Raw genomic sequence first — 21724 nt, forward strand, 5'->3', positions numbered from 1 at the left:
ATTGGAGGGAGAGGGATAGGATGAATTCAAGTGGATTAGAGTGTGAAACTTGTCTTGTTCACTTTAAGGGGATTGAAGGTGCAAGTGAGTGGATTTAGAGTAAAGTTTGTGAGTGATTTGATGGATGTGATAGATTAAAAATTATATTTAATTCATGAAAAACCAAGATTACCAAATTGTCCTTTATTTTAAATATGATTAAAACTTATCTTGATATAAGTTTGATTTGTTGTAGAGAAAATAATAATATGTATAAATGAAAATAACATATTTTACTAAAAAAATATTTAAAAAATAATATAATAAAAAATTTTATAATTAATATTTAATCTTTAAGCCTTATTTTATAACAATTTTCATATTTTTTTTTATTTTGAAATTTTTCATAATTATGCTAAAAAATAAATTGCAGACATAATTGTGATCTTGATATCACCCTCAAACCATTGCATAACAGAGGTGATTGAAAAATAGAAGAATTTTCATCTTCTTTCTCCTCTCTCTCCATCAAGGTTGATTGGCGGGAGAGGGAGATGATGAATTCAAGTGAATTAGGGTGTGAAGTTTGTGCTCTTCAATTTAAGTGGATTAAAGGTGAAAGTGGGTTGATTTAGAGTAAAGTTTGTTAAAGTTTCTGAGTGATTTGATGGATGTGATGGATTAAAAGTTATAATTAAATCAAGGAAAAACAAGATTACCAAATTGTCCTTTATTTTTAAAATAATTAAAAATTATCATTATATAAGTTTCATTTATCGTAGAAAAAATATTAAAATGTATAAATGAAAGTGACATATTTTAATAAAAAAATATTTATAAAATAATGTAGTAAAAAAATTTATAATTGAAAATTACTTTATAAACCTTATGTTACAACAATTTTCAAATTTGCGTTATTATGTATTTTTGTAAAAATAATTTCAAAAGCCATATTTTTAAATCATTTTCATAATTAAGTTGAAAAAATAATTGGGGACATAAAAGTGGATTATAGTGTGAAATTTGTGTTGTTCACTTTAAGTGGATTAAAGGTGAAAGTTGGTGGATTTGGAGTAACGTTCGTTAAAGTTTGTGAGTGATTTAATGGATGTGATAGATTAAAAAGTATATTTAAATCAAGGAAAAACAAGATTACCAAAATATTAAAATAATGTAAATGAAAATAACATATTTTAGTAAAAAAATATTTATAAAATAATGTAATAAATTTTTTTATAATTAATAATTACTTTTTAAACCTTATTTTATAACAATTTTCATATTTTTGATATTAATTATTTTTGCAAAAATAATTTCAAAAGCCATATTTTTAAATCATTTTCATAATTAAGTTCAAAAATAAATTGCAGACACAATTCTAATCTTGATATCAGTCTCAGACCATTGCATAACATAGGTAGGTGATTGAAAAATAGAGCAATCTTCCTCTTCCTTCCCCTCTCCCTCCCTCAACATTGATTGGAGGGAGAGGAACACGATGAATTCAAGTGGATTAGAGTGGAAAGCATGTTTTGTTCACGTTAAAGTATTAAAGGTGAAAGTGGGTGGATTTAGATTAAAGTTTGTGAGTGATTTGAAAGATGTCATAGATTAAAAATTATATTTAAATAATGAAAAAACAAGATTACCAAATTTTCCTTTATTTTAAATATGATTAAAAATTGTCATTATATAAGTTTGATTTATTGTAGAAAAAATATTAATATGTATAAATTAAAATAACATATTTTATTAAAAAAAATTATAAAATAATGTAATAAAAACCATTGTAATTAATAATTACTTTTTATACCTTATTTTAGAATAATTTAAAAAATTTTGTTATTAATTATTTTTGTAAAAAAAATTTTAAAACTAATATTTTTACATAATTTTCCTAATTAAGCTGAAAAATAAATTGCGAACATAATTGTAATTTTGATATCACCCTCAAACCATGACATAACAGAGATGATTTAAAAATAGAATAATTTCTCTCTTCTTTTCCCTCCCTCTCCTTTAATGTTGATTGGAGGGAGAGGGAGAGGATGACATCAAGTGGATTAGAGTGTGAAGTTTGTGTTATTGACTTTAAGTGGATTAAAGGTGAAAGAGAGTGGATTTAGAATACAATTTGTTAAAGTTTATGTGTGATTTTTTGGATGTGATAGAATAAAAATTATATTTAAATCAAGGAAAACCAATATTACCAGATTGTCCATTATTTTAAAAATAATTAAAAATTATCATTATATAAGCTTGATTTGTCGTAAAACAATATTAAAATTTGTAAATGAAAGTAACATATTTTGATAAAAAAACTGTTTATAAAATAACTTAATAAAAAAATTTATAATTTATAATTAATTTTTAAACCTTATTTTATAACATTTTTGAAATTTTCATTATTTTTACATCATTTTCATAATTAAGCTTAAAAATAAATTCAGACATAATTGTAATCTTGATATCACCCTCAAACCATTGCATAACAGAGATGATTGAAAAATGGAGGAAAAAATAGAGGAATTTTCATCTTCCTTCCCCCCTCTCTCCTTCAAGGTTGATTGGAAGGAGAGGGAGATGATCAATTCAAGTGGATTAGAGTGTGAAGTTTGTGTTATTCACTTTAAATAGATTAAAGGTGAAAGAGGGTGGTTTTAGAGTAAAGTTTGTTAAAGTTTGTGAGTGATTTGATAGTGTGATAGATTGGTGGAGTGATATGCTGCCATTGGCGGAGTTCACGTATAATAATAGTTACCATCGAGAAGGTGAAGAGGATACAGGATTGAACGCATGCAACTCAGAGTCGGCAGGTGATCACGTATTTCTCCGAGTGACTTCTACAGCAGGCATTGGGAGAGCACTTAAATCGAGGAAGTTGACTCCTCGATTCATTGGCCCATATCAGATCATAAAGAGGATTGGACCCGTAGCATACGAGATTGCTTTGCCACCACATTTGGCAAACCTACATAATGTCTTCCACGTATCGCAACTGAGGAAGTACATGCCAGATCCTACTCATGTGTTGGAGGAGGATGATGTCCAGATACAAGAGGATTTGACGATCGGAGTTGGACCAGTGAGAGATCAGAACAATAAAGGTTCTCTAGGACGAGGCTACCCAGGAGATGACGTGGGAGATGGAAGATGTCATGAGGAGGTCATATCCTCACCTATTTCCTGGTAAGTTCTCTTTTTCGAGGACGAAAAATTTTAAAGGAGGGGGAAATGTAAGACCCGTGGAATTTAATTAATTAAATAAATAATTAATTAATAAATGCGGGTGGGTAGATCATTTATGACATTAATTTCTGATTGGTATGACGTTGAAAAGTACTAGCTCAAATGGTTGAGAGTACTTTAATTGTATGAGAGGACTTGGGTTTAAGTCCTGTGTATGCCATTTATGTGTTATTTAATTATTATTGTTTTTAATAATACGATTGATCATGTTCATATGATATATCATCTAAATTATATTGGTTAGCATGAAACATGAATTGGCATGATGGTTTGACATTGATTTTGTAGTGCTTGGTTGTGGGTTCAAGTCTTGGAAAAACCCAAAGTAAACTTTTTTTTTGTTAAAATTAGTTTTGGGTGGAATTGGAAGGGTTAAAGGAAAACCTAAGTTGAATCAGCAGCCAATAGTGGCTGTAACGACAGTCTATAATGATGAATGAATGGCCATTAACATTCTATTAAGTGTATTTTCGATTTAATAGAGAGGTTGTATGAAAGGTTTGGCAAGGCTGGAAGTATCCATAGAAAACAGAGACGAAAATCAAGAGTGATTAGAGGGTAGTGAGTGAACTATTGAGGTAGGTTGAGGAGAATCACGGGTGGTCATTGGTGGTCAAAGCAAGAGCTTGAGATTTTCAAGTTTGGCAAAGGAACCCAGGTTAGGGGAGCTGTAATCGTTGTTTTATTCTGTATTTCAATAATGTACAATGAAATGTATGAAACTGGATGCATGTCTGTCATATTCTATCAATTTTCGTGTTTTCTAAAAATTTTCCAGAAACCGCCTGACGGGCATTCAAAGCCGCGAGGCAGCTCAAGCTATTTTTGTGATGTTTGTGGGTTCCAGAGACGGGACCGCCTGGCGGCACTACCCGACCCGCCAGGCGACGCTTGGAGACTTACCAGTTTTCTGGGTTTTTGCTTGAACTGTCTGGCGGTAATGATCAACCGCTAGGCGACGCGAACCTTTCCCCTCGTTTTTGGTATTTTTGGGGTCTTAGGATGATTCCGTTCGGGAGAAAAGCTAGCCAAATTCTTAAAGAGTAGATTAGATAACATAATGTTGGTAAAATTCACGAAATTGATGGGGGAATCGGATGGAACAGTAGTAGATATTCTAGGGATAATTATGTAGGATCATTTCGATTCGTCATGTGTTAATTATTGATTGTTGTTGGGATGGTGTGTTAGGAATTTGAGGAATTGGACCCTAATTATGAATACCTGAGTGCATCCATTAGGTAGTGAATCGAATTTCAATCAGAAAAGTTGGGGTTGGATGGAGCTGCTGGTGCGGGAATTCTGGGAAATTACCAGAAATGTGAGTACCGCCTGGCGGCACGAGACTTGCCGCCAGGCGCCAACGCAGTGGCAATGCTGCTGTGAGGTTGTGATGGATTCTGTGAGAATTGAGGAAATTGGTGATGGAGTTCTTAGACATGAACTACAGAGGTTGGGAGTATTTTAGGAGGAGTTATATTAGTTAATATAGGTCTTGCTTATATTATGTCACAGTAGGAAATTTAGACCTGAATAAGTGGGTGCAAGGGGTTTAGAGACTTGAACAATTGTTGTGAATGGGAATGTAAATACAAGGTACCATTAGAAAGGGGATTGAGTCAAGAATGGCTGAAATGGCTAGAAGTAAGTGCAGGAAGCAACATAGGGAAGTGCATGGTGATATGGTAGTGCTGAATAAGGTTGAATCTGAGAAAAACCAAGTTGTGTCCTTATGTGGTTAAGTATGAATGAAAAGTAGGGAGCTGGATGGCAAGTTAACCACTGGAAAAGGCAAAACCATAAACTGGAGAAGCAGCTTAATTCGTGATGCTTAGATTCTAGGTCAACTTATGCAGATTGGTACCAAACCAGTACAACGATAGTACTGATATAGCACCTGGCGGGGACTGGTAGACCGCCAGGCAAGAGCCACAATGTCAGCGAGGTCTGGTGCGATTCTGCTTGGCGATGAATGGGGTTACGCTAGGCGATTGCGGTGAAATTAGTGAAGTTTGAACGTGGATGCGCTTAGCGGTGTGAACTGTTCCGCCAGGCGGTGTCTTCAATTGTTGATGGTTTTGAGGCGCTTGGCGCCTGGCGGTACGTGTCCCCCACCAGGCGGTTTGGAAGCTGTAGCGCCTAGCAGTACGTGTCCCCCGCTAGGCGGTTTGACTGCTGTAAGTCCTAGTTGTTGGACTTTATAGGCGTGATCTACAAGGATTTTGGGGATGCTTCAAAGGTAAGATTGTTGAGTTCCTTGAGTTGAGCTCAGAATGGCATCCCTCGAGTTAAGTTGGGATGGCAGATGAACGCGAGGAACCCTTGAGTTGAGCTCGGGTTAGCGAGTGTTGTCGGTGTGAGTGTGCTGGTTGTGGCCAATACGGATGGGTCAAGATAGATTGCCCTCCTTAGTAAATAGCTGACGAGTTTGGTAGTCTTGGGACGTTATAGACTATGTTCGTATTTGGGAACTCCACTTGGCGTTACGGTGTATGATCCGTGGCAATGGTTCCTGCACGTGCTCTATCGGTTGTGACCGATAGCTTTGGCAGCAAATTACCTTGGGGTAATCACAAGAAGAAGTAGAACACGAATGAGCTGGTTGTGGCCAAATGATAGAGAATAGAGAAAAAGACTGTGTTTTGGGTCCTTTGCAGAAAATTAGATATATGGTTGTTTATATGTATATTACTATGAGGTATGTTGATTTCATAAGCTCACCCTATATTCTTGTGTTTGGCGATGACCGTGTACGCGGTACACGTGAGCAGAGGATTTGATGCAGGTGGTGCTGGTGATGCTTAGACGTGGAGCGAGGGATAACATGGGATTTATTACTATGTTTTATTGATTTTAGTTTTGGAACTGATATGTAAACTTTTGAGAGATATTTGAATATTCTTTCGCTTCATAAACTATGGAGCAGTGTTTTATTATATGATAATAAAAGTTTTAAATTTCCCGCACTTTTGGGAAATGAGGTTTATTCATAAATGCGATGTTTTTGTTATTCATTTTAATTACTTTAATTATTTAAATCCGTAATATCTAGACGGGATGTTACAGTTTCGCTAGAGGAGGCTCTACATCTTCTACCAGAAAGAGACCCCTCCGCCATATCCAATCAATCAACCACATTACCCATTCCCATCACAGACGCCGCATGCTTCCAATAACCTTAATGGACGACAACTTCCATGGCCTCGACCACCAACAAGTCGACCCTATGGTCATCACTGTTGAAATAGAAAATTACGTAGTCAAAAAAGTCCTTGTCGACCAAGGCAGTTCCTTCGACATCCTAGACACCGCCATGGTCCCATACAATGAACCAATTTATGGCTTTTTTGGGGAAAAAGTTCCACCCGTGGCTACATTGACCTCCATACCGTCTTTCGTGACGGAGCCCAAACCAAGACCATTCCTATCCGCTTCCTCATCGTCGACGCACCTACATCTTATAATGTCCTCCTCAGCCGCCCCTCGCTCAACACCCTTGGCGTTGTCATCTCCACCCCTCATCTGGCCATGAAGTTTACCTCCCCATCTAGCGACATCCTCACCATTCATTGCGATCAACGCCTTGCACGCAAATGCTACATGGCCAGCCTACGCCCACAACTCCCCATCCAACAAACCAATCACATCGAGCGGCCACCCGGCTCTGGGATCGATCTGTCGGGTGACGATCTAGACCCCAGAGTGGGCTGGGATGTTCGTCTCGAACCTGTTGAAGAGACCACCCCCTAGAGCTCCCAAATGGCCACTTCATCAAACTTGGCACCGGTCTAGAATCTGAAGAGCGTGACATCATCACACCCATCCTAGTCGGCAACATGGACCTCTTTGCTTGGTCAGCTGCCGACTTGCCTGGAGTTGACCCTCAAGTAGGATCTCACAAGTTATCTATCTACAAACTCGGCGAGGAGCGATGCCTAGCGGCCAAGGCTGAGGCTGATAAATTACTGAGCGTAGTGTTCATCGAAGAAGCTCACTATACCACTTGGGTCTCTAACGTTGTCCTGGTTAAGAAAGCCAACGACAAGTGGTGGATGTGTGTTGATTACACGAATCTTAATAAAGCTTGTCCCAGAGATGCCTATCCCTTACCCAATATTGACTGACTTGTCGACGGCGTGGCCGGTAACAAGATCCTCAACTTTCTTGATGCATACCTCGGTTACAATCAAATCCCCATGGCCACATTCGACATGAACAAAACTGCTTTCATCATAGACGACAATATCAACAGTGTTCTCCGCATTACGACAGTACAACCTTCACCTCAACCCCGACAAGTGCATATTCGGTGTCGACCGCGATAAATTCCTTGGATTCATGCTAACCCAATGTGGTATAGAGGCCAACCCTGAAAAATGCAATGCGATCATTGAAATGCGAAGCCCCACCAGTGTCAAAGAGGTACAACGCCTCATAGGCCGCCTCACAGCCATTTCCCGCTTCCTTTCCAAACTAGCCGAACAAATCCAACCCATCATACAGTTGCTCAAAACATCCGCCAAGTTCACGTGGAATGATGATTGTGAACAAATATTCCAAAAGCTTAAAACCACCCTCACCTCACCACTTATCCTTCATAAACCGGATACTCATCAACCCTTATTGGTTTATATAACCCTTATCGGTGACAACCAACATCCTGTTTACTTCATTAGTAGAACCCTACAAGACCCCGAAACCAGATACCAGATGGTGGAAAAATTGGCCCTATCCCTGGTACATGCAGCCCGTCGCCTACGCCCACACTTCCAAAATTATAACATAATCATCAAAACCCACTACCCAATTTAGAAAATATTGCAGAAACCAGACCTTGCTAGGCGGATGTCATCGTGGGTCGTTGAGTTATTCGAATTCAACATCCGCTACGAACCTTACGGCCCCATCAAAGCTCAATGCCTTCTAGACTTTGTCAACGATCTGCAACTCCTGAAGCGGACCAATGGACACTTAATGTTGATGGTTCATCCAACCCGAAGGGAATAGGTGGTGGCATCGTACTAGAAGGCCCCAACGACATCCTCATCAAAAAATCCATACACTTCGCCTTCAAGACCTCTAACAACCAAGCCGAATACGAAGCCATCCTCGCCGGCTTATCCTTGGCCCGCGAGGTTGGTATCAAGTCGCTAACATGCAAAACCGACTCTAGGCTCACTCTAAGCCATCTAAATGACGAGTTCCAAATCAAAGACTCTACCCTCCTACAATATTACAATCTAGTCCGGAAAGTCGTTCAGTCCGTCTTCGAACAAGTCCGCATACAACACATTCCCAGATCCAAAAACGTCAGAGCCGACATATTATCCAAACTAGTCAGCTCCAAGTTAAAAAGCCGACAGCTATCTCTATTACAACAAACACTGCTCACCCCTTCCATCACAAGTACTTGCCATAACCTAACCCAAGACCAAGCCGACAATTGGACAACCCCTTACATCCAGTACCTCAAAACCGGTAACCCTCCACCTAACGCCGATAGAGTTTGGATAACTAAAGCCGCTAGGTATACGATGATAGACGATGACCTTTACAAATACGGATACGGCCAGCCACTTCTCAAATGCGTCACGACAGAACAAGCTCAATACATAATTAAAGAATTACATGAGGGCATATGCGGCTACCATTCAAGCGCACACCATGACTACCCGAATCCTTCTCGCCGGTTACTTCTGGCTAACCAAGGAGGTCGACTGCCAAGACTTCGTTAGGAAATGCATACCATGCCAAAAGCATGGCAACCTCATTCACCAAAAACAAGAACATCTTCATTTTATACTATCCCCGTGGCCCTTCGCAAAGTGGGGAATGGACATCCTCAGCCCCTTCTCCCCCGACAAAGGCCAAGTAAAATTCCTGATAGTAGCCGCCGACTACTTCACCAAGTGGATAGAAGCCAAACTGCTTGCCACCATTACAGCCCAACAAGTACAACAATTCGTTTGGAAGGATATCATATGTTGATATGGCGTCCCACATACCATCATCACCGACAATGGCCGGCAGTTTATAGATAAAGAACTCGTTAAGTTCTACACCGATCTGGGCATCAAACAAGTAACCAGCTCTGTTGAACACCCACAAACCAACGGACAGGCCGAGGCGGAAAATAAGGTTATACTATTGGAGCTACGCAAGCGGTTAAACAACGCCAAAGGCCGATGGCCAGAAGAACTAGTAGAAGTGTTGAAGGCCTACAGATGTACCCCTCAATCAAAGTGCCACCAGGAAATATAACGCCAACATATGCCCAAGATCGTTCGCAAAAGGATACTTAGTTTGGAGAATGGCCAACAGTGCAAGAAAGAAGAATGGCAAGTTCTCCGCAAATTGGGACGGCCCATACCGAATACGTGAAGACGCTGGGGGAGGAGCATATCGACTAGAGTAGTTGTCTGGGGAAGAAATACGCAATACATGGAATGTATCCCATCTAAAGTTTTACTTTAGTTAAGGACATGTTTTGTACCAAACACTTCTAACGCTGGGTGTACTCTTTTTCCTCACCTAGTCTTTTTTCCCTGAGGAGGGTTTTGGCCGGGGAGGCTTTAACGAGGCAACCCAGATTTCATGAATAAACAAAAGGTTCCCAACTTCACGACTATTCTTCATTTCACTTCTCGCATTCATTTAAGTTCCCACCCTTACCACAAGTAAGCGGCCTGGGTCGAACACCTTTAATTTTATGTTAATTCGTTTAAGTTCCCCATCATTACCACAAGTAGGCGGCCTGGGTCGAACGCCCTTAACTTGATGTTAATTCGTTTAAGTTCCCCACCCTTACCACAAGTAGGCGGCCTGGGTCGAACACCCTTAACTTGATGTTAATTCATTTAAGTTCCCCACCTTTACCACAACTAAGCAGCCTGGTCGAACACCCTTAATTTTATGTTAATTTGTTTAAATTCCCCACCCTTACCACAAGTAGGCGGCCTTGGTTGAACACCCTTAACTTGATGTTAATTCGTTTAAGTTCCCCACCCTTACCATAAGTAGGCGGCCTAGGTCGAGCACCCGTAACTTGATGATAATTCGTTTAAGTTCCCCACCCTTAACACAAGTAAGCGGCCTGGGTCGAACACCCTTAATTTTATGTTAATTCGTTTAAGTTCCCTACCCTTACACAAGTAAGCAGCCTGGGTCGAACACCCTTAATTTTATGTTAATTCTTTCCCTACCCTTACCACAAGTAAGCGGCCTGGGTCGAACACCCTTAACCTGATGTTAATTCGTTTAAAGTTCCCTACCCTTACCACAAGTAGGCGGCCTGGGTGGAACACCCTTAACTTGATGTTAATTCGTTTAAGCTCCCCACCCTTACCACAAGTAAGCGGCCTGGGTCGAACTCCCTTAATTTTATGTTAATTCGTTTAAGTTCCCCACCCTTAGCACAAGTAGGCGGCCTGGGTTGAACACCCTTAACTTGATGTTAATTTGTTTCCCACACTTACCACAAGTAAATGGTTAGGGTTGAATACCCTCAATAAAAAATCAAATTTGCAAAACATCAAATACATCAAAACACCCACTCACAATTATACAATACCACTAACGCACCACTATCACATAAGTTATCGGCATCAAATAAACAACATAGCATACACAAAGCATTAATCATATTAAAAGCAAAGTAAAATAGTGTACGGATTATTACAAACGTAGAACTCGTGACCAGTTTCAAATCATAAACAATAAAAGTCCTACGCCGCCTTGTTATCATCACCCTCCACGACTGCTTTTGCATCCTTCTCCTCCACCGCCGCTTCCTTCTCTACCTCCTCCTCGGGACTGCTCTAAGCCTCATTAACAAGCTGGCCATCCACCACATCCTTGTTAACATCAAATCTAGTATCAGCTACATCAATATCATGATAAAAAAAGGTCGTCTGCCTCAATCCTTTCTGGAACCCATTGATGTGCTCTTGGATAATACAACCTTTCAAGTCATCAAGCTCCACTTCTACGCCTTCATATTTTTCCTTCAGTTCATCATAATCTGCCTCCAGTAAATTTTGTTGAAGTTTGTGAGTGATTTGATGAATGTGATAGATTAAAAATTATATTTAAATCAAGAAAAAACAAAGATGATTTTACATTATTAATTCTTTTTTTTTAAATAATTTCAAAAGGCATATTTTTACATCATTTTCATAATTAAGCTGAAAAATAAATTGCAGACATAATAGTAATCTTTATATCACCCTCAAATCATTGCATAACAAAGATGATTGAAAAATAGAGGAATTCTCATCTTCCTTCCCCTCTCTCTCCGTCAAGGTTGAATGGAAGGAGGGGGAGATGATCAATTCAAGGGGATTAGAGTGTGAAGTTTGTGTTACTCACTTTCACTAGATTAAAGGTGAAAGAGGGTGGTTTTAGAGTAAAGTTTGTTAAAGTTTGTGAGTGATTTGATGGTGTGATAGATTAAAAATTATATTTAAATCAAGGAAAAACAAGATTACCCAAATTTGCTTTATTTTAAAAATTATTCAAAATTATCATTTTATAAGTGTGATTTGTGGTAAAAAAAATATTAATATGTATAAATGTAAATAAAATATTTTATTAAAATAATATTCATAAAATAATGTAATAAAAAAATTTATAATTAATAATTACTTTTTAAACCTTATTTTATAACAATTTTAACTTTTTTGTTATTAATTATTTTTGTAAAAATAATTTCAAAAGCCATATTTTTACATCATTTTCATAATTAAGTTGAAAAATAAATTGCGAACATAATTGTAATCTTCAAATCACCCTCAAACCATTTCATAACAGTTATGGTTGAAAAATAGAGGAATTTCCATCTTCCTTCACCTCTCTCTGTCAAGGTTGATTGGAGGGAGAGGGAGATGATGAATTCAAGTGGATTAGAGTGTGAAGCTTATCTTGTTCACTTTAAGGGGATTAAAGGTGAAAGTGAGTGGATTTAGTTGAAGTTTGTGAATGATTTGATGGATGTGATAGATTAAAAATTATAATTAAATAAAGAAAAAACAAGATTACCAAATTGTCCTTTATTTTAAATATGATTAAAAATTATCATTATATAAGTTTGATTTGTTGTAGAAAAAATATAAATATGTGTAAATGAAAATAACATATTTCATTAAAAAATATTTATAAAATAATGTAATAAAAAATTTTATAATTACTAATTAATTTTTAAACCTTATTTTATTACAATTTTAAAATTTTCGTTATTAATTATTTTTTTTAGAATAATTTCAAAAGGCATAATTTTACATCATTTTCATAATTAAGCTAAAAAAAATTGCAGACATAATAGTAATCTTTATATCACCCTCAAATCATTGCATAACAAAGATGATTGAAAAATAGAGGAATTCTCATCTTCCTTCCCCTCTCTCTCCGTCAAGGTTGATTGAAAGGAGGGGGAGATGATCTATACAAGGAAAAGTCAATTCATACAACTTATACTCCAAGGAACCCAAGATCAACTCTTGTCCAAGGGAGGGGTGTCCTCATCTGGATTTAGTTTTGCTCACACCAACCGTAGGTGATCATTGCAAAGGACAACACACAAGGAAAACAACATAAACAAGAAGTGTAAGCTAATTGAATTCAGAGAAATCATACAGTCCACATCATACATATCATTCATAAAACATAGCTCAATTATATATAATTTTAGACTCGATACCCGGATTGTGTAAGCGACATTGGCGCTCTTGGTGGCTTGCACCTGTGAAGGTTTCTAAACTCTACAGAGTTTGGACACAAGGGGTTATCACCCAACCACTCCCAAGGTAACTCCCCTTCGCGTCTAAGACTTGATCAAGTTCAAAGACTAGGACCTCCTGCTACTCCTCACGACATAATCCATTCTCCTCTATTTGAGCATGAATGATTATTGGAATTTCAAGATACCAACCAATATGGATTCCTCACGTCCTTACATACACTAACATACTCATCTAATTTCCCTTGAAATTCCATTCAACCACAACCCCTCTTAATTCATGTTCATCAAATTTCACCACACAAAATATTAACATAACATTTCAAGCATATAAGAGACTAATGATGCAAAGTTTCATTTAGACATATAACTTCATTCTTTACAATAGAACAACAAACCTCCCACTTTAGTGATTCTCGCTCAAGCTAGACAATCTAGCCCAGGCGAGAGGCCATCTCGCTTAGGCGAGTCAGTCTCGCTTGAGCGAGGCTCTAACAGTGGAAAAAATAAAAACTTGGGCGAACTCTCGCTCAGGCTAAGCTGGTTCGCTTAGACGAGAGTGTCTCTCGCTCAAGCGACCTCAGCTCGCCTAGGCGAGGCTTCGCGTAGGAACATGGGTGGGTTTTCTAGTATTTTTGCTCAGGCGAAAGTCACTAGCCTAGGCGGAAATACCATATTACAAACCTGTTCCCACATGCAGGAGCCTAGATTCTTCACACACAAATTAACACTCACCAATTCATGCAATTCAAACATCATTTCAACAACTAGGGAGCTGAAATATAGGTTCACAAGGTGAGAATATAATCCTAGTTCGACTTAGCATGGATAGAGTTCCAGAATTCGAAATTGAAGGGAATTGGGGAAACTGAAGTTAACTTACATGGATCAAGGAGGAGATTCAATTATAGGAGAAGCTTCTGCCCTTGTTTCAGGTTTGTTTACTGCTGCAGAATTGGAGAATGGATTAATTCACTTGTTTAGAGAAAGGACAGAGAAAACAGAAATGGAAAAGAGTGGAGTGGAATGAGTTGGTCTGTGAGAGTGGCAGCAGAAGTATAGAGAGAGTGAAAGGGAAAGAAGAAAAAGAAAATGGAAGAGGGGAAAGTGGGGTCTCACATGATAGATTAAAAATTATATTTAAATCAAGAAAAAACAAGATTACCAAATTGTGCTTTAATTTAAAAATGATTAAAAATTATCATTCTATAAGTTTGATTTGTGGTAGAAAAAATATTATTATGTATAAATGTAAATAAAATATTTTAATAAAAAAATATTTATAAAATAATGTAATAAAAAATTTTATAATTAATAATAACTTTTTAAACCTTATTTTCGAACAATTTTTAAACTTTCGTTATTAATTATTTTTGTAAAAATAATTTCAAAAGCCATATTTTTACATCATTTTCATAATTAAGCTGAAAAATAAATTGCGGACATAATTGTAATCTTCATATCACCCTCAAACCATTGCATAACAGAGATAATTGAAAATAGAGAAATATCCATCTTACTTCCCCTTTCTCTCCGCCAAAATTGATTGGAGGGAGAGGGATATGATGAATTCAAGTGGATTAGTGTCTTAAGTTTGTGTTGTTCACTTTAAGTGGATTAAAGGTGAAAGTGGATGGATTTAGAGTAAAGTTTGTTAAAGTTTGTGAGTAATTTGATGGATGTGATAAATTAAACATTATATTTAAATCAAGGAAAAACAAGATTACCAAATTGTACTTTATTTTAAAAATGATTAAAAATTATCATTCTATAAGTTTGATTTGTGTAGAAAAAATATTAATCTATATAAATGAAAATAAAATATTTTATTAAAAAAATATTTATAAAATAATGTAATAAAACATTTTATAATTAATAATTACTTTTTAAACCTTATTTTAGAACAATTTTCATATTTTCGTTATTAATTATTTTTGTAAAAATGATTTCAAAAGCCATATTTTTACATCATTTTCATAATTAAGCTGAAAAATAAATTGCGGACATAATTGTAATCTGAATCTCACCCTCAAACAATTGCATAACAGAGATGATTGAAAAATAGAGGAATTTTCATCTTCCTTCCCCATTGTCTCCGTCAAGGTTTCTTGAAGGAAGAGGCGGATGATGAATTCAAGTGGATTAGAGTGTGAAGTTTGTGTTGTTCACTTTAAGTGGATTAAAGGTGAAAGTGGGTCGATTTAAAGTACAGTTTGTTAAAGTTTGTAAGTGATTTCATTGACGTGATAGATTAAAAATTATATTTAAATCAAGGAAAAACAAGATTACCAAATTGTCGTTTATTTTAAAAATGATTAAAAATTATCATGGTATAAGTTTGATTTGTTGTAGAAAAAATTATTAATGTGTATGAATGAGAATAAAATATTTTATTAAAAAATATTTATAAAATAATGTAATAAAAAGTTTTATAAGTAATAATTACTTTTTAAACCTTATTTTAGACCAATTTTCAAATTTTTGTTATTACTTATTTTTGTAAAAATAAATTGAAAAGTCATATTTTTACATCATTTTCATAATTAAGTTCAAAAATAAATTGCAGACATAATTGTAATCTTGATATCACCTTCAAAACAAGACATAACAGAGATGATTTAAAAATAGAAGAATTTCCCTCTTCCTTCTCCCATCTCTACTTCAAGGTCGATTGGATGGACAGGGAGAGGATGACATCAAATGGATTATAGTGTGAAGTTTGTGTTGTTCATTTTAAGTGGATTAAAGGTGATAATGGGTGGATTAAGAGTAAAGTTTGTTAAAGTTTGTGAGTGATTTGACGGATGTGATAGATTAAAAATTATATTTAAATGAAAGAAAAAGAAGATTACCAAATTGTACTTTATTTTAAAAATAATTAAAAATTATCATTATATAAGTTTGATTTATCGGAGGAAAAATATGAAAATGTATAAATGAAAGTAACATATTTTGATAAAAATATATTTAAAAGGTAATGTAATAAAAAATTTATAATTAAAAATTACTTTTTAAACCTTATTTTATAACAATTTTCAAATTTTTTTTATTTTTACATCGGATTCATAATTATGCTAAAAAGTAAATTGCGGACATAATTGTAATATTGATATCACCCTCAAACCATTGCATAACAGACATGATTGAAAAATAGAGGAATTTCCCTCTTCCTTCCCTTCTTTCTCCCTCATCGTTGATTGAAGGGAGAGGGATAGGATGGATTCAAATGGATTAGAGTGTAAGCTTGTCTTGTTCACCTTAAGGGGATTAAAGGTGAAAGTGAGTGGATTTAGAGTAAAGTTTGTTGAAGTTTGTGAGTGTTTTGATGGATGTGATAGATTAAAAATTATATTTAAATCATAAAAAAACAAGATTACGAAATTGTACTTTATTTTAAAAGTAATTAAAACTTGTCATTATATATGTTTGATTTATCGTAGAAAAAATATGAAAATGTATAGATGAAAGTAACATATTTTAATAAAAAAATATTTAAAAGATAATATAATAAAAAAATTTCTAATTAAAAATTACTTTTTAAACCTTATTTTATAACAATTTTCAAATTTTTGTTATTAATTATTTTTGTAAAAATACTTTAAAAAGTCTTTTTTTTATATCATTTTCATAATTAAGCTGAAAAATAAATTGCGGACATAATTGTAATCTTGATATCACCCTCAAACCATTATATAACAAAGATAATTGAAAAATAGAGAAATTTTCGTCTTCCTTCCCCTCTCTCTCTACCAAGATTGATTGGAGGGAAAGGGATATGATGAATTCAAGTGGATTAGAGTGTTAAGTTTGTGTAGTTCACTTTAAGTGGATTAAAGGTGAAAGTGGGTGGATTTAGGGTAATGTTTGTTAAAGTTTGTGAGTAATATGATGGATGTGATAGATTAAACATTATATTTAAATGAAGGAAAAACAGGATTACCAAATTGTACTTTATTTTAAAAATAATTAAAAATTATGATTGTATAAATTTGATTTGTGTAGAAAAAATATTAATTTGTATAAATGAAAATAAAATATTTTATTAAAAAAATATTTATAAAATAATGTAATAAAAGATTTTATAATTAATAATTACTTTTTAAACCTTATTTTAGAACAATTTTCAAATTTTTGTTATTAATTATTTTTGTAAAAATGATTTCAAAAGCCATATTTTTACATCATTTTCATAATTAAGCTGAGAAATAAAATGCGGACATAATTGTAATCTTGATATCACCCTCAAACCATTGCATCAAAGAGATGACTCTCTTCGTCAAGTTTGATTAGAGGGAGAGGGAGATGATGAATTCAAGTGGATTAAAATGTGAAGCTTGTCTTTTTCACTTTAAGTGGATTAAAAGTGAAAGAGGGTGGATTTACAGTACAGTTTGTTAAAGTTTGTAAGTGATTTGATTGACATGATAGATTAAAAATTATATTTAAATCAAGGAAAAAAAAGATTACCAAATTGTCCTTTATTTTAAAAATGATTAAAAATTATCATTGTATAAGTTTGATTTGTTGTAGAAAAAAAATATTCATATGTATGAATGAAAATAACATATTTCATTAAAAAAATACTTATAATATAATGTAATAAAAAATTTTACAGTTAATAATTACTTTTTAAACCTTATTTTAGGCCAATTTTCAAATTTTTGTTATTAATTATGTTTGAAAAATAATTTTAAAAGCCATATTTTACAACATTTTCACAATTAAGTTGAAAAATAAATTGCAGACATAATTGTAATCTGGATATCACCTTCAAACAATTACATAACAGAGATGATTGATGTAAGATCCTAGAAAATGGCGTTTTAAAAGTGATAGTGGTTTAAAAATAGTGAGACTCGATTATTTTAATATTAAAAGGTTTTATTATAAATAGAATTGTTATAAACGAGTTTCATTATTTTAAAACACACCATCTCTCTAGAAACCACTTTTCTAGAGTTCTCTGACTTCTCTCTAGAGGTTCTGTCTCTCTAGTTGTCTGATTGAAGAACCGAGACCGTAGGATTGATCCTCTCGGCGAGCTCTTCAAATTGGACCGATCATTTCTCTGTTCACGTAAGTTGAGTTTTCGCTCTTTTTTTTTAGTCTTTTTCTATTTTCTGTTGCATGCAAGACCTCTTTCGCTTGCATGCGATGTTTTAATCATCAGTATGAGTCTCTGCTGATCAGTGATCATAACGGTATGTCCTGATCGTTCTTGTGATGTTTCTATGTGTAGATAGAGCATCCTGTGGAGTTAGAGGTGTTGACGTTTTTAAGGCATTGACGTTTATAAAGTTGTCTAAACAGGATAACAGGTAAGGGAAGCTAACTGTTTTACTTGAATTTCATCTAGAAATCATTCTGATGACTTTGAATTGCATGATTGATTGTTGTATGAGTGCTTGAATTGTGTAATTGAGTGTATGCTTGGATTGTGCTAGATTTCTTTACTGTTGCTTGTGAGAATAGATTGGGAATCTGGTATTTTCGCCTAGGCGAGCCAGTCTCGCTTGAGCGAGAGTCACTCTCATCTAAGCGAGACAGCTTAGCCTGAACGAGAATTCGCCCAGAGTTTGGGTTGTTCTCTATTTTGAGCCTCGCTCAGGCGAGAATGACTCGCCTAAGCGGGAGAGCCTTTTTGCCTAGGCGAGACCTTCTAGCTTGGGCGAGAACCCCTACAGTTGAGTTTTATTTCTTTGTTTCTAATGAATGAAGCTATGTTTGAATGTTAAAATATGAACTTAGTTATGATATGCATGAATTGTTATGACTGGTAATATGTGTGGTGAAATTGCATGAAGTTGGAATATGAGAAGAAGTGGTTGAACTAGGATTTCAAGGGAAATTCTAAGAGGAATGTTTTAGTGTATGTAAGGACATAAGGACTCAGTTTTGGTTGGTATCCTGACGCTCCTAGTAACCATTCAGACTCATGTAGAGTATGATGGATTACGTCGGGGGGAGTAGCAGGAGGTCCTGGTCTATGAACCTGATCCGTCATAGAGGTCATGGGACTTACCTTGGGAGTGGTTGGGTGATAACCCCTTGTGTCCAAACTCTGCAGAGTTTGGGAACCATCGTAGGTGCAAGCCACCAAGAGATCCGATGTCGCTTACATAATCCAGATATTGAGTCTAGAGTCATGTATATGTGTTGTGGTGGTCTATATGATTCTGGTGATAATGAGAAAGATTGCATGGTTTCTGTTTATAATTGAACTGCATGATTCCTTAATCAGAATAGCTTACCCTTGCTTTTTGTGTTCCTGTCTTGTGTTGTATGTTTCCTTTTGCGATGATCACCTATTTGGTGGGAGCAGATGTGGTTGCAGTGTCAAAGGCACTTCTGGAAAATGAAGAGCCATCGTATTAGTTTATTAGTTTAGTTTAAGTGTATAAGTGATATATTTTTATAGTCATACCTTTTGTAAGATTGTATTAATATATTATGTACACTGGATTATCTGTTTTGGAACTATGATGAAACTCCCTATTTTTATTAGTTTTAAGCTGCTGAAATTGGGATGTTATAATTAAAAAAAAAAAAGAAATTTTCATCTTCCTTCCCCTCTGTCTCCGTCAAGGTTTATTGAAGGGAGAGGCAGATGATGAATTCAAGAGGATTAGGGTGTGAAGTTTGTGTTGTTCACTTTAACTGGATCAAAGGTGAAAGTGGGTGGATTTAAAGTACAGTTTGTTAAAGTTTGTAAGTGATTTGATTGAGGTGATAGATTAAAAATTATATTTAAATCAAGAAAAAACAAGATTACCAAATTGTCCTTTATTTTAAAAATGATTAAAAATTATCATTGTATAAATTTGATTTGTTGTAGAAAAAAATATTAATATGTATGAATGAGAAAAAAATATTTTATTAAAAAATATTTATAAAATAATGTAATAAAAAGTTTTGTAATTAATAATTACATTTTAAACCATATTTTAGAACAATTTTCAAATTTTCGTTATTAATTATTTTTTGTAAAAATAACTTGAAAAGTCATATTTTTACATCATTTTCATATTTAAGTTGAAAAATAAATTGCAAACATAATTGTAGTCTTGATATCACCTTCAAAACAAGACATAAAAGAGATGATTTAAAAATAGAAGAATTTCCCTTTTCCTTCTCTTCTCTCTCCTTCAAGGTTGATTGGATGGAGAGGGAGAGGATGACATCAAGTAGATTACAGTGTGAAGTTTGTATTGTTCACTTTAAGTGGATTAAAGGTGAAAGTGGGTGGATTAAGAGTAAAGTTTGTTAAAGTTTGTGAGTGTTTTGATGGATCTGATAGATTAAAAATTATATTTAAATGAAAGAAAAAGAAGATTACCACATTGTATTTTATTTTAAAAATAATTAATAAGTTTGATTTATCGTAAGAAAGATATGAAAATGTATAAATAAAAGTAACATATTTTGATAAAAATATATTTAGAAGATAATGTAATAAAAAATTTGTAATTAAAAATTTCTTTTTAAACCTTATTTTACAACAATTTTCAAATTTTCGTTATTTTTACATCGTTTTCATAATTATGCTAAAAACATATATAAGTTTGATTTATTGTAGGAAAAATATGAAAATGTATAAATGAAAGTAACATATTTTGATAAAAATGTATTTAAAAGGTAATGTAATAAAAAATTTATAGTTAAAAATTACTTTTAAACCTTATTTTATAACAATTTTTAAACTTTCGTTATTTTTACATCGTTTTCATAATTATGCTAAAAAAAAAATTGCGGACATAATTGTAATCTTGATATCACCCTCGAACCATTGCATGACAGACATGATTGAAAAATAGAGGAATTTTCCTCTTCCTTCCCTTCTCTCTCCATCATCGTTGATTGAAGGGAGAGGGATATGATGGATTCAAGTGGATTAGAGTGTAAGCTTGTCTTGTTCACTTTAAGGGGATTAACGGTGAAAGTGAGTGGATTTAGAGTAAAGTTTGTTGATGTTTGTGAGTGATTTGATGGATGTGATAGATTAAAAATTATATTTAAATCATAAAAAAACAAGATTACCAAATTGTACTTTATTTGAAAAATAATTAAAAATTATCATTATATAAGTTTGATTTATCGTAGAAAAAATATGAAAATGTATAAATGAAAGTAACATATTTTAATAAAAAAATAATTAAAAGATAATGTAAAAAAAAAAACTTATAATTAAAAATTACTTTCTAAACCTTATTTTATAACAACTTTCAAATTTTTCGTTATTAATTATTTGTGTAAAACTAAATTAAAAAGCCATATTTTTACATCATTTTCATAATTAAGCTGAAAAATAAATTGCGGACATAATTGTAATCTTGATTCCCTCTTTGTTCCGTCTCCCTCAAGGTTGATTGGATTGACAGGGAAAGGATGACATCAAGTGGATGACTGTGGGAAGTTTGTGTTGTTCACTCTAAGTGGATTAAAGATGAAAGTGGGTTGATTAAGATTATAGTTTGTTAAAGTTTGTGAGTGATTTGATGGATGTGATATATTAAAAATTATATTTCAATCAAATAATTGTAATCTTGATATCATCCTCAAAGCATTGCATAACAGACATGATTGAAAAATAGAGGAATTTCCCTCTTCCTACCCTCTCTTACCCTCATCGTTGATTGGAGGGAGAGAGATAGGATGAATTCAAGTGTATTAGAGTGTGAAGCTTATCTTTTTCACTTTAAGTTGATTACTGGTGCAAATGAGTGAATTTAGAGTAAAGTTTGTTGATGTTTGTGAGTGATTTGA

General features: G+C 34.2%; 1 protein-coding gene across 1 annotated transcript; it reads left to right on the plus strand.

The window, feature by feature from the left end:
- The first annotated feature begins 8144 nt into the window (after positions 1-8144).
- LOC146885599 (uncharacterized) lies at positions 8145-8963 on the plus strand. The gene has a single exon (XM_085675006.1). It carries the CDS (start codon positions 8145-8147, stop codon positions 8961-8963), a length of 819 nt encoding a protein of 272 aa, XP_085531132.1.
- The last annotated feature ends 12761 nt before the right edge of the window (positions 8964-21724 follow it).

The sequence above is a fragment of the Vigna unguiculata genome, chromosome 6, assembly GCF_037176805.1.
Source record: "Vigna unguiculata cultivar grain cowpea cultivar isolate G323 ecotype 2 chromosome 6, ASM3717680v1, whole genome shotgun sequence".
NCBI lineage: Eukaryota > Viridiplantae > Streptophyta > Magnoliopsida > Fabales > Fabaceae > Vigna > Vigna unguiculata.

Coding starts and splice junctions, on each gene's coding strand:
- LOC146885599 (XM_085675006.1), top strand. CDS start 8,145: ATGCCTTCTAGACTTTGTCAACGATCTGCAACTCCTGAAGCGGACCAA.